Raw genomic sequence first — 13,441 nt, 5'->3', positions numbered from 1 at the left:
AACAAAGAAGTTTATAACTATTTTTCTCTTCTAACATTGTTTCTAGTTTACAACACTGAGAAAAAAACTAACTCAACTAACTCACCACCCAAGAGTAGCTGCTCGCCATGGCTTCTTCTTTGTCTACCAGGTCTCCCTGGTAAGGCCCAAAGAGGGCACCAACTGGAACAGTGTCCCCCTTATTAAACACTCCCAGGCCTGCATCAGGAATACCAGATTGCCGAAGCTCTAGACCAGGTGGAAGGGTTTGTCTGGCTCGATCTGAAACCCCCCTTGGAACAGGGGTATCAGGGAGGAAGAGAGCTGGACCGTGTATCTCACACTTGTTGATGAAGAAGGATCTGCAATACTCACAGTCTAGAAAGACACAACAAAGGAAGTAAACATACAACTTCATGCAGGTCCAAGAGGAATTTATAACTAACTCTTAATTGACCCAATCTTCTAGGTGTTTTCCTGTCTTTGATTGATTGATTGATTGACTTTATTAATCCCAAAGGGAAATTCACGTCACAGCAAAGCTCACCACACAATAAATAGATCAAACAAAATAAGTAAAAAAATAATAAATAAAAATACTGCACAATACTGTATTTCATACAGCCCCCCGTTGTTTCAAGCATCAAAGTACGCACTGCACCATTTTATACAAAATACAATTTCAAATTCTACATCAGTCATCTAATATGACATTGATTATATAATCTAATGGCTGTTGGTAAAAATGACTTTTTATATCGTTCCTTATAACACTGGGGCTGAATTATGTCTAGGATGTAACATTTATGTATATTGAATTGTAAAGTGATTTTAAGTTGGAAAAAATTTGGGATTGGTCCCAAATTAGACTCAGTTAAGCCCCATCCACATGCATACAGATATTTTTGAAACAGTTTTTCTCTGTGTTTTTTCCTCCTGCCCACACAAAGTGTTTTCAGTCACTGAAAATGAGCTTTAAGCTTTAAAATATGGTGGAAAAATGTTAAAACTTCTTCACAGTTTTCATGTGGATAGGAAAAACGTATCTTTTCAAAAATGCTGATGTCACAGAGTCACCCTGGGAATACCCGTTGCATGTGTGTTTTGCATTAAATGAATGTGCTAGAACACTGTTTATCACTGCTGCTGACCAGGTTGTTACTCTTTTGTTTGCAGATTGATTTCTTTTTCAAAGTACACTCCCATGCAGAGGAGACAGAATATGATCAGCGCTGTACTGCTCCTGAACCCACCACTCCAGTGCTACAGTCTGCACTGCGAATGGACACTGACCAGGATTAGATTAAGCAGTTACTGAATAGAATGAATGAATGAATTAATTAATTACCTTTTGGTCTTGTTGGTGTTTTTCCACATTTCGTCTTCTCTGCTGCTCCATACAAAGCTCTTATTATTATTCTTGAGGCATGCTCATGTGAGGGTTTTCAAATTATTGTTGCATTTTCATGTGGATGGAGGTATTTTCAAAAACAGTTTGCATGGACAGAAGTTTTTTTTTTTTTAAACGGAGTGTAAACACTATGTTTTCAAAAATATCTTATACATGTAGACTGAAAGTCTAGGCAGAATTTTGGACCCATGCTGAACATCTAATAGGCCCTGGGGGCTTACAGAGATAGTCGTCTTCATTAGGTTCTTCTTCTTTTAAGGGCTTTTCTTGGAATCCTTCAGTCTGTTGGTCCATAAGGGTCAGGTGGACCACACAGCTTGATGTCTCACCACCTAAAATTTCATTATCTGAAAAGAGGAGGATTAACAACAAATTAAACATAGTTAGACTAAAAGGTTAGACAAAATTTTATTTAGTGAGAGACTGGACCCTTGTGTGTTTTGTTGCCTTACAGAAATAATCTCCATCTTCAGGTTCTTCTTTTATTAGCTTCTCATGAAATCCGTCATTCTGTTGGTCCACAGGGGTGACGTGTCCCATACAACTTGAGGTTTTGCCAGCTGAAGTTTCATCAATTTAATGTATATAAATAATAAAAATTGACAAAATACAAAAATGACAGGAAAAGTAAATGTTGTTTAAATTGCCTACAAGGAATTGAATTGGTCATGGACTTCCAGTCACAATTGTAGCCTAATCAAACATTAAAAAAAGGGCTCTGACACATCAAGCCGACCATCATCTGTAGATTTTCTATTATGTCCACTGCTGCTGGCACTAGTCAAGGAACCTTGGCGTTCATGAGATTTACTGATTGGCAGTACAGCCTAGCAAATCAATGAAGGAAAAGTGAGCTTGAAGCAAGCAAGCAAACAAAAACACAAGTGCAGTTTTTTCTTATTCAGCTCATCTCTTGAGAGCTATATTTTGCAACAAAATGGCTGAGAAGATCACTTAAAAAGTGACGTGCAAATGGTTGTTTCGTTATATATTCCAAATTGTATACTATTGCACTAGATCATGTGTCAGAGTAGTGTGCCACTAAGTACTAATACTTGTAGATCATGTTATTTAGACATCCTGTTTCACAGTAATACAGTCCCCATCGAAAGTATAGGAACAGCGAGCCCAATTCTATTGTTTTCGCTATACATTGACTACTTTTGGGTTTGAGATCAAAAGATGAATATGAGACGATAAATCAGAATTTCAGCTTTCATTTCCTCATATATACATCTTGAGGTGTTAAGCAAATTAAAACATGGCACCTTTTGTGTGAACCCACCCATTTTTCACATGACCAAAATAATGGAACATGTGTCTGACAGGTGTTTCTTGTTGCCCAGGTGTGTCCTGTTAGATTGACTGTTTAAACAATTAATAGCTCTGAATGTTTACTCTTTGGTTTGAGCCCTGGGTTTCACCTGTGAAGATTGCATTTGTTGTTAAAAATGATAAACCAACATGAAGACCAAAGGCCTGTCTATGGGAGAAAAGCAAGCCATTTTGAAGCTGAGAAAAGAAGGAAAATCTATCACAGCCACTGCATAAGCATTGGGCATAGCCAATACAACAAATTGGAATGTCCTGAAAAAGAAATAAACTACTGGTATACTAACAACCAGACATGGAACAGATTGGCCAAGGAATACAACAGAAGTTGATGACAGAAACATTGTGAGAGCTGCGAAGAAAAACCCAAAAACAGCAGTTAATGTCATCACTAACAACCTCCACAGGGCAGGTGTGAAGGTATCACAATCCACCATTTGAAGAAGACTTCGAAAGCAGAAATATAGTGGCCATACCACAGATTGGAATTTGCAAAGAAATACAGAGATGAACCACAAATATTCTGGAACCAAGATTAACCTCTGCCAAAATGATGGAAAGGCCAAAGTGTGGAGAAAGAAAGGATCTGCTCATGATCCAAAACATATGAGCTAATGGGTCAAGCATGGCGGAGGTAGTGTTATGGCTTGGGCTTGCATGGCTGCTTCTGGAACGGACTCACTAATCTTCATTGATGATGGAGCTCATGATGGTAGCAGCAGAATGAATTCAGAAATCTGCAGAAACATTCTGTCTGCCAATTTACAGAGAAATGCATCCAGTCTAATTGGGAGTAACTTCATCATGCAGCAGGACAACGACCCAAAACACACTGCCAACACAACAAAGGACTTTGGGGAAAAGTGGAAGGTTTTAGACTGGCCAAGTCAATCAGCAGACCTTAACCCAACTGAGCAGCATTTCACCTCCTGAAAAGGAGACTGAAGGGAGAAACCCCCAAAACTAACAACAACTGAAAGAAGCTGCGCTACAAGCCTGGAAAAGCTTCACAAAAGGAAAATGCAACAGTTTGTTGATGTCATTGGTTCACCGGCTTGATGCAGTTATTGCAAGCAAGAGATATGCAACCAAATATTAAGTGTTATTTACTTTAAGACAATCTGTTCCTATACTTTTGCTCACCTAAAAATGGGGTGGTCTGCTAACAAAGCTGCCATGTTCTAAGTTTAACACATTTAGATGCAAATATCAGGAAATGAAAGCTGAAATTCTGATCCATCATCTCATAATCATCTTTTGATCTCAAACCCACATGTCTTCAATGTATTGTGAAAACAACAGAATTGGCCTTGCTGTTCCAATAGTTTTGGAGGGGACTATATGTGATTTGGGTTATGTTGGGCTTTCTGATTATGAATACAGACTATGGCCACTTTCTGCTGTAGTGAGTTATTTCGTTTTATTCAGGTCTTGACCAAACCGGCTGTCAGCTGTAGTCTTTTCAGTGGATGTGGAGCAACAGGAGGCAATCATCACTATTAGCACTATATTTTCAATATTTTATATTTTTTGCTGTATCACAGCCTTTAAAAAACAGTCTAGAGTCTAGTGTTCACTGTCTTACAGATATAGTGTTCATCTTTAGAGTATTCTGCTTTTAAAGCCATCTGATCCTTCCTGCTCTGTTGGTCCACAGGGGTGACATGTCTTACAGAATTCGATATCTCACCATCTGTAGCTTCATCATTTAAATTTAAATGCAGATATCTTGAGTAAAAATGATGCAAATGGTGTTATTTAGCCCCAGAATGAGCTCTACTAATGTGCCCTCTTTCCTTACAGCAGTAGTCTTCATCTTCAGGTTCTTCTTTTATAGGTTTCTTTTGAAATCCTCCATTCAGTTGGTCCTCAGGGCTGAAGTGACCCACAGAGCCTGATGACCCTCTAGCTGAAGTCACAGAAGTTTCTGTCTGTACAGCCTTGCACATCTAAAGTCAAACCAAAAGACAATAATACATAGGCTGTGCATAACAATCTTTATGTAATTGGTTGTTTAGTTTGTAAATTCTGGTTTGTTAGAGTTTTCCTTTTCACGACTTATAAAACAGAATTGTATACATTAATACGCATGAGTGACTAGCAGTACAAATTGCAAGCTAGCAGTTAAGAAAGGCAGTAAAATATGTTAACATATAAAAGACTGGTCTGACTTTAGCATTTCAATATTTACTTTAATTTCTACTCAGTGTATAGTTTATGGAGCAAGAAACTGTAACAGGCCATATGTTTGAACTTTGTCAGCATTTTGTAAGAGGTTGAAATGAGGAATGCTGGTCTGCATGTGGAGCCTTAACACAGTATTTGGCAAGCAGAGTTGTGGTTTCGCTGTATTAAAGGAAAATTAAGTACGTAACAGTTGTACTAAAATCTGTTTGCACATCCTTGTATATATAACAAATAAACCCAAAAAGATCAAATGTCCTAATGGTTTCTCAGAATGAAACGAAGAAAAAAAATGATTGAGAATGACTTTTCCATAAAATCCCCTACATTGTCAGTATTTATTACCGTGTTATTAGCTGAAATAGAGAAAGGTTACAAGGGTAGGTGATGAGCTGATGTATTCTGATGTAGTGAATAATTTCCCACTGTAAAATATTATTGAACTTAATGAATACACAAACTTTACCTGTGAAGAGGTAACAGCAGGTGTCTCACAGGATGGTCTGGCTTCTGCTGATTTCATTATAAGAAGCCTAAAGGGTTGTAATAGCAAATATTTTGGCTAAAATATTCATAAGATCAATTCCAGAATGTTTAAAAAATCAACACAAGTTGTGCAAAGCATACGGTTTAATTTACAAACAAATGAGAGACTCAAACATGTCGCTTCTTTAAGCCAGCTAATTTAGGGGAACATTGAAAGCATATGGCTGCAATTTCAGTGAGAAGAAACATGTGAATTTTATTAACTCTATACAAATGAAGTATGATGCTATAAAGCAACAAATCCAGACAGTTGGTTTGAATAATTTTTCAGGCCAATCTTATGGCGTATGTAGTCTGACATTTCGTGAGTCCCCTGCTCACAACTTTAGTTCTTACATGCAGGAACTTGCTATTTACCTTGAGGTACAAAACTGAAAGAAAAACTTATATCTGTGGTTTCATCTTACCCTGTCATCTTATATTCTAAGAAGGACTGTCATTTTCCTTTATTAAATTACAAAGAAAAGTAAAGCTTGGTAGGAAGTAGCAGAGATCACTGGTGCGATGAGTGTACACAGCTAGTATGCAGTTACCTCGCTTTTCTGATGGTAGGACAAAGCTAGTATGAAGCCTAGCACATAACATATAAATCAGACAACCAGGTTTCACACTGATTAGTGCATTATTTAATTTGTGTTTAACAGTGTTGGGTGTAATGCATTACTGTAATTAAATTATTTTTCCCCTGAAAAAGTAAAGTAAGGGATTATTCTTCATTTGTAACTAATTAAGATAAGACAAGATAAGATAAAGATGTACCTTTATTGATCCCCTGTAGGGGAAATTCAAGTTGACACAGCAGCACAAGTAGGAGTAACATCAAAAAAAAGAAAAGAATTTCCATAAATACTTATACAATACAAATAATAGAAACAATAAAATAGATCTGTGTGTATGCACATATGCTAGAGTTCTATTTGTATATGTACATGTGCAATACCCTTGGCAATTATATACATGTGCAATATCTGTGGAATGACAATTAACTGTTGAGTGTGTGTTTGCGAGACTCAGTCAGTGGTTTAGGAGGTACTGGGTATTGTGGTATTATAGAGTCTGAAGGCTGATGGCACGAAAGAGCACCCCCAGATGTTTAGAGGCATGTGGCTGGATGAATCTGTGGCTGAACGTGCTCCTCAGCCACCTCAGCTCAGCATAGAGAGGTTGAGAAGGATTGTCCATGATAGCTTTCAGCTTCCCACTCATCCTCTTCTCGGTCACTGCCTCCACGCTGTCCAGTTCCATCGCCACCACAGAGCTAGCCTTCCTCACCGACTTGCTCAGTTTGTTGGCACCACAAGTCCCAATGCCACCTCCCCAGCACACCACAGCAAAGAAGATAACACTGGCCACCACAGACTGGTAAAACATCCGTAGAAGCCTAGTGCACACATTAAAGGACCTGAGCCTCCTCAGAAAGAACATCCTGCTCTGTCCTTTCCCATGGAGGGCCTCAGTGTTGTCTTACCAATCCAGTTTGTTGTTGAGTTGCACCCTTAGGAAGTTGTAGGTGTCCACTATCTCCACTCTCTCCCCCTTATGGCGACAGGGGTGGGGGGCCTCTTGCTGCAATGGAAGTCCACCACCAGCTCCTTGGCTTTCCTGATGTTGAGCCGAAGGTGTTGTTGTCGCATCATCCTGTGAAGCTTTCGATAAGGTTTCTGTACTCCTCCTCTCGATCATCTGTGATACAGCCAACAGTGGAGGAGTCATCCGAGAACTTATGTAGGTGGCACATTCCCGAAACAAAGCAGAAGTCAGAGGTGTAGAGGGTGAACAAGGAACATGACAGTACGGTTCCCTGGTGTGCACCAGTGTTGCTAGTCACCACGTCTGACAAGCAGCCTTGCAGCCTGACATACTGCGGCCTGTTGGTGAGGTAGTCTGTAATCGAGGTCATGAAGTCATGGTCCACCCACATCACAGAGAGCTTCTCAGCCAGCCAGAGTGGCTGTCTCTCCAGGTGTGTGTAAGCTCTGTGAAGCAGGTAGATGATGGCATCCTCCACACCCATGTCAGCCTGGTATGCAAACTGCAGCGGATCCAGGTTGTCGTGCACCAGGTGCCTCAGGTGCTGCAGAACCAGCCTCTCGAGGGTCTTCATTACATGTGACGTTAAGGCCACAGGTCTGAAGTTGCTGAGATGGAACATCCTTTCTTGGGCACGGGGACTATGCAGGATGTCTTCCAGATCTTAGGCACCTACAAAATATGCTGAAACACTGCCAGCTGCTCCACACACACTTTAAGCACCCTCAGGTTGATGTGGTCAGGTCTTCTGGCCTTGTTAATCCGGGTCTTAGTGAGCCGCCGTCTCAACTGGCTGGTCATGAAACCTTTTGGTGCGATCTTTTGTCCCCTCAACTGTTCCTTCTAATCTTTTCATGCCAGTAATGCTCCTCACTCACCCCCACACCTCTCTTGGATTGTTCTGTTGCAGCTTCCCCTCAATAATGTTCTTATAGCAGTCTTTAGCTCTCCTCAGCTCCCTCCTCAGCTCCTTCTGTATTCCCTTCTTGGCATCTTCAGTGTCATGCCATGAAGACTCTCTTCTTCCTGTTCAGCAGGGCTTTGATGTCCCTGTTGATCCAAGGCTTGTTGTTGAGGAAGCAGTGGACCTGCTTGTTGGGGACAACACTCTCCTCACAGAACCTAATGTAATTGGTTACACACCAAGTGAGACCATCAATGTCATCCCCATGATCTATCCTGATACAGCTCCCAGTCAGTTGTCCTGTAATAAGCCATCAGGGCCTCCTCTGCCTCCACTGACCACAGCTGCACAGTCCTGATGGTGATAGACTGTCTCCTAACAACAGGCTTGTATTTAGGAGTAGCACTGTACGCCTCCTTAGTATTGGCATACAGCAAGTCCAAGATCCTTATCCCCTCTAGTGTTGCAGGTAACATACTGTGTAAAGTTGGTCAGGGTCTTTGAGATTTTACCATGATTAAAATCTCCATTTATTATGAGTGCACTGGGATGACATGTCTGCAGGTCTGCGACGGTGGAACGAATGATGTCACAAGTGCGCACAACCACCACTGACTGGGAAGTGTAAACAATAACAACAATGGCGGCTGGAAACTCCCAGGGCAGATAGTATGGCCTCAACCCGACGGCCAGCAGCTCAACATCAGGCGTAGTAACATGGCCTGAGTTACACAAAAGTTAACACAGACAGTTAACAAAGACAGCAAGTCCTCCACCCAACTTCTTACCATTCTGTTTCTCCCTGTCCACCCGAACTAGCAAGAATAGTCAGTTATTTTCCCATTCCGCTATGTCTCCGTCATAACACGCTGCACTCCCCGGATTCACGCTGTCTGCTAACCAGAGCTGAGAGTTCGTCCATCTTGTTAGTCAGCGAGCGTACATTCCCCATGACAACAGAGGGAAGACGAGGCTTGTATCTCCACCTCCTCTCCATTTTCTTGTTCCTCACCTTCGCGCTGGCTCGAGATCCTCGCATCCGTATCCTTAACTCCACTGTAATCTCCTTCGGACATGCGACTGGTCAATTCCGGTACTTAGTATTTGGTGGTCGTGGTGTGCTTTGTCTTGGTTGCAGTGTCCTTAAACAAGTAATCCTACTTACACAATGAATACGACAAGATACATTCTATTGGAGCAGTGCTTAAGTAATAAAATATAGTAATAAAAGTGAAAAAAGTAAAGAAAAAGATTCAAAGTAGAAAAGGGAGAGAGAGCTGCTGTGCCCTGCTGCCACTCGCTGCGGCGCCGCAATAACACCTACTTATGCTGTATTTGCATTACATACTGTATAGACTTTCGACAATTCTTTATAAAAAAATATTGAATTTAAAATCTAAATTTATCATCTAAAGATAACATTTGTTTTCTAATTTAACTCGGGCCGTATAAATTCGTTAGCTGTTGGTTATTGTGAGTACATGGTAGTTCACACCAGATGGCTGTGAAGTCGCTCAAGTTCAAGGATGTCAGCAGAAACGAGTGGCTGCTTTGCTAAATGGAATTATTCCCATTACTTCTTTTTTTTGACACATGTAGACAAGAACATCACGGTAAAATGTAAGTTATGTCCTGGGGGGAAAAAAAAACACTATCTGCCTCTCTCCAAAGCGTGAGTAACCTACTGAAGCACCTGACATGGCAAGACAGACAAACACTTCACAGCGGCAGACGAAACTGCGGCAAGCCCTGTGAATCAGGCGAAACTTGATTTTACATCGGTGGTACAGAAAGTGTCTGAGGGTGAGCTTAAAAAACTGATTGCAGGGTACATAGTGGAAGAAAGGCAGAGTAATTCTCTTTGTTAACTAAAGATGGTTACTTTTGTCAAATGATTACACATGCTCTCAAGCAGTTGTGGTTAAATACAGTAACTACAGTTTTATTATGGCTTATCGAGTCAGGAGCTGCTTTTGTTTTTAGTAGCTCTTACATTAAGCCAGCTTATATCATTTGTTTACATTTTAGTATTAAAACGGTTTAATAAAGCTATGCTTAATAAGCTAAACTATTCCACGTTTGACTCAAATTTAAAGATTTAAAAGAAGAGTTTCATTTCTATTGTCCATGTGGTCAAGGTTAATAAGAAGTAATTAGTAATGACTAATGCAATTACTTTTCAGACAGAGAAATTAGATAGTAATTTAAATACAACGGATGTAATTAGTAATTAATTACTTTTCTGAAGTAACTTACCCAACACTGGTGTTGAATTTACTGACTTTAAAAGCTTTTAACTACTACCGTTTCTCTTTGGAAGTGGACAGGCCACGCCCACAAGCAACACTTCATGGTGTGAACACAGGGTTAGAAACAGGAAATGAGTCATTTGGGAGCCAATTGGGAGTCGACTCCTCTTAGTGAGCCGAGTCAAATGATCTGATTCACTGAAAAGAGCTGGAATTCCCATCCCACACAATGAGTCTGAAACATTCCTAATACCTGCCAGTGCATATTTAAAAACACATCGACTCCTTAGGAGTCAATATTTGCAAATAAGTAAATAAATAAATGAAGAAACATAAATAAATAAATCAGTTAGTGTGTATAAGCCAGCTAATTGAACCGACTTCACCAAGGCTGAATCTCAAATGTCTCTCCAATGGACATATAGAGCACTACATAGGGTTTAGAAGCCGTTATGTTGTACCCTATGTAGTGAACTTACACAGGAAGTAGAAATCAATTTGGGATTTAACCACTACTGTTAGCCAAGCAGCTAATTTAGCAAGCTAAAGATTAACTCACCGTGGGCTTTAAAGCAGAATGGAGTTTAAAATCATAAATACAGACACAGTGCCGAGGTTTTAATGTTAATCTAATTGCAATACTGTGAAATAACTGTAAGGCATAAATGACTAGCTGTGCAGAAAGCTCAGCTGTCCAAAGAGAAAAACAGCAGCTTCTTCTTCATCTGTGAGTCTATAGTGCAGGAGTAGACTGCACACCTACTGCCACCTACTGGAGACTTGTGTAATTACGCCAACTATTGGAAAAAATTGTCATTGTAAAGATGATGGCTAAAGAGAAAACGAAACTAAACTGAACGCATCGTCTCAGCCACTGTGAGAAACTGCCAGGGCTAAAGCAAAGGTATCCCGCGGAATTTGGCTAATTTTAAACCTATGAATGTATGATGTTGTGTATCTCTAAACTGGTCTACTCATCTCTAGTACTCATAATAGCTGGCTTAAGGAGTAGCACATTTGCCTTGTACTTCCACGGTTGGGGGTTTGAGTCCCTGTGTGCATGGAGTCCCCTACGGTAGGTGCCAAGCTCCCGTAGGATAAGTGGTACAGAAAATGGATGTAATGATATGATACAACTTATCTGAATGGTAAAATATTCTTGTTTGTATGGATTCCAAGGCTGCTGGATATAAGTTTTACTCTGTTAAAGGAACATATTGTAATTTGGGATCTCTACACTCTTCTCCACCAGATAGGTCAAATCTGACAGATGCAAGTTGACAAACATTCAAGAAGAATTCAATCTGTGTTCCAAATCACATATTAGACATTAAGTAGCATGCCTAAGTAGTAATGTCATTCATTCACTAACATATTCTTTAGTACAATCATATTAGTATTCTCAGCTTAAAGGATGTAATTACCTGCATCCATTATTGTGGGCTCATTAACATTACAGATGCGTTTAGAAAATAAAAAAAATATTCATGTCACTATTCATGTAGGCTCATCTGGGTCATGAGTCAGGAACAAGGCTTGGGAGACCACACTGTCAGCCTTGTGAGCAGGTCTTGGGAGGCCGCCTCGTCGGCTGCAGGCGTGAGCAGGTAGTGGGAGGCCGCGCTGTCGGTCTCAGGCATGAGCAAGACTTGGTCCCCAGGTCCCACAACCTGACTTGTCTGTTGTAACTGTCCTGCAGGGAGGAAAGTATTGTTCTAGTGGTCTGCTGAACATACTCGTGTCTACAGGTAGTTGGATGGAACAGTTGCCAATTTGTTTTGGGTCTGTAGGTGAACTGGAGAGGGGCGAATGAGCTGGGAAGGGAGGAGCAGGTGTAGTCCTTCACTGGCGTTTTGAAGCACTTCCTCACCCTGGAGGTCAAGGCCACAGGACAGTAGTCACTCAGGCATGATGGTTTGTTATTCTTAGGCACAGGGACAATGGTGGACCACTTGAAGCATGTGGGAGGATCACAGACTGGGCTAGAGATTTATTAAAGATGGTGGTAAATACCGTGGCTAGCTGGTGAGTAGAGGATTTCAGAATGCAGCTGTAGATACCGTCAAGGCCAGCAGCCTTCACGCTAATTACCTCCTTCAGAACCCTTCACACGTTGTGTTTTGACAAGGATGGCATGAAGTAGAATAAAATAAAAATGGTTTATTCAGCAATTTTATGAGTGGTTTGTCTACGAAATTAATACGTATTAAAATAAAAAATGTTTAGATTTTATGGCTACTTGTGTGCCTTCTACTGTCCAATGACATTTAGAAAAATTCCTCACATTCAGTTTACTCATGATTACACATTTCAAACACTAGGGGTTCCTGCATATGAAAAATCTGTAATTTGTACTGTACGAAAATACACAGATCAGCCATACCATTAAAACCACTGACAGGTGAACTGAATAACATTGATTATTTCATTACAATGGTACCTGTCAAGGGGTGGGATATATTAGGCAGCAAGTGAACAGTCAGTTCTCGAAGTTGATGTGTTGGAAGCAGAAAAAAATGGGCAAGCGTAAGGATATGAGTGACTTTGACAAGGGCCAAACTGGGATGGCTAGACGACTGGGTCAGAGCATCTCCAATACTTCAGGTCTTATGGGGTGTTCCCGGTATGGCGTGGTTAGTACCTACCAAACGTATTCCAAGGAAGGACAACTGGTGAACCGGCGACAGGGTCATGGGCGCCCAAGCCTCATTGATGTGAGTGGGCAGTGAAGGCTTGCCTGTCTGGTCCGATCCCACAGGAGAGCTACTGTAGCACAAATTGCTGCAAAAGTTAATGCTGGCAATGATAGAAAAGTGTCATAACACACAGTGCATCGCAGTCCTGGCATGTGGATGTTACTTTGACAAATATTGTTGCAGACCAAGTACACCCCTTCAGGGCAATGCAAGGGCAACAGCGCTGGTTAAAGTGGTAAATTACCTACTACTGGCCTCCGATCGGGTTTGTGTTGCTTGATCTTAGTGCAGCTTTTGATACAACAGATCATAATATTCTCCTAGTTAGACTAGAAATTGTTGCTGGAGTTAAGGGAATGGCTCTCTTCTCTCTCTCTCTCTCTCTCTCTCTCTTATTTTTACTGATCTTTATCATTTTGTAGATGCAAATGGTGATTTCTCTTTCTATACAAAATAAAGTAAAACACCAGATACTGAGCAACTTTCTCCTAATTAATTAGTTTAACAGTTTAAAAAAACCCACAAGTACCATATTTATTAAAATAATTAAACAATTTTTAAATAATTCCACACAATAAATAGATAGACTATTAAACAATACACACACAAA

The 13,441-nt window shown here is 40.5% G+C and overlaps 1 protein-coding gene across 2 annotated transcripts in view; it reads right to left on the bottom strand.

Annotated features, from left to right (window-relative positions):
• The window catches only part of LOC113524060 (zinc finger protein ZFP2), a 43,472-nt gene extending 32,541 nt beyond the window's left edge, over positions 1-10,931 (bottom strand). The window contains exons 1-6 of one of the 2 annotated variants that reach the window (XM_053231260.1): positions 10,695-10,931; positions 5,373-5,439; positions 4,524-4,662; positions 1,843-1,950; positions 1,612-1,722; positions 86-357 (exon numbers count right to left, since the gene is read on the bottom strand). In XM_053231260.1, the coding sequence (XP_053087235.1) occupies positions 86-357; positions 1,612-1,722; positions 1,843-1,950; positions 4,524-4,662; positions 5,373-5,429 (687 nt within the window). In that variant the 5' untranslated portion in view covers positions 5,430-5,439; positions 10,695-10,931. Of the gene's footprint in view, positions 1-85; positions 358-1,611; positions 1,723-1,842; positions 1,951-4,523; positions 4,672-5,372; positions 5,440-10,694 lie in introns of both variants that reach the window. The other variant, XM_053231259.1, reaches the window with a different exon arrangement.
• Between the last annotated feature and the right edge of the window lie 2,510 nt (positions 10,932-13,441).

The sequence above is a fragment of the Pangasianodon hypophthalmus genome, chromosome 29 (genome assembly GCF_027358585.1).
Source record: "Pangasianodon hypophthalmus isolate fPanHyp1 chromosome 29, fPanHyp1.pri, whole genome shotgun sequence".
Lineage (NCBI taxonomy): Eukaryota > Metazoa > Chordata > Actinopteri > Siluriformes > Pangasiidae > Pangasianodon > Pangasianodon hypophthalmus.
Note: the sequence above shows the minus strand (reverse complement) of the source record. Positions and strands in the feature narration are given on the sequence as shown.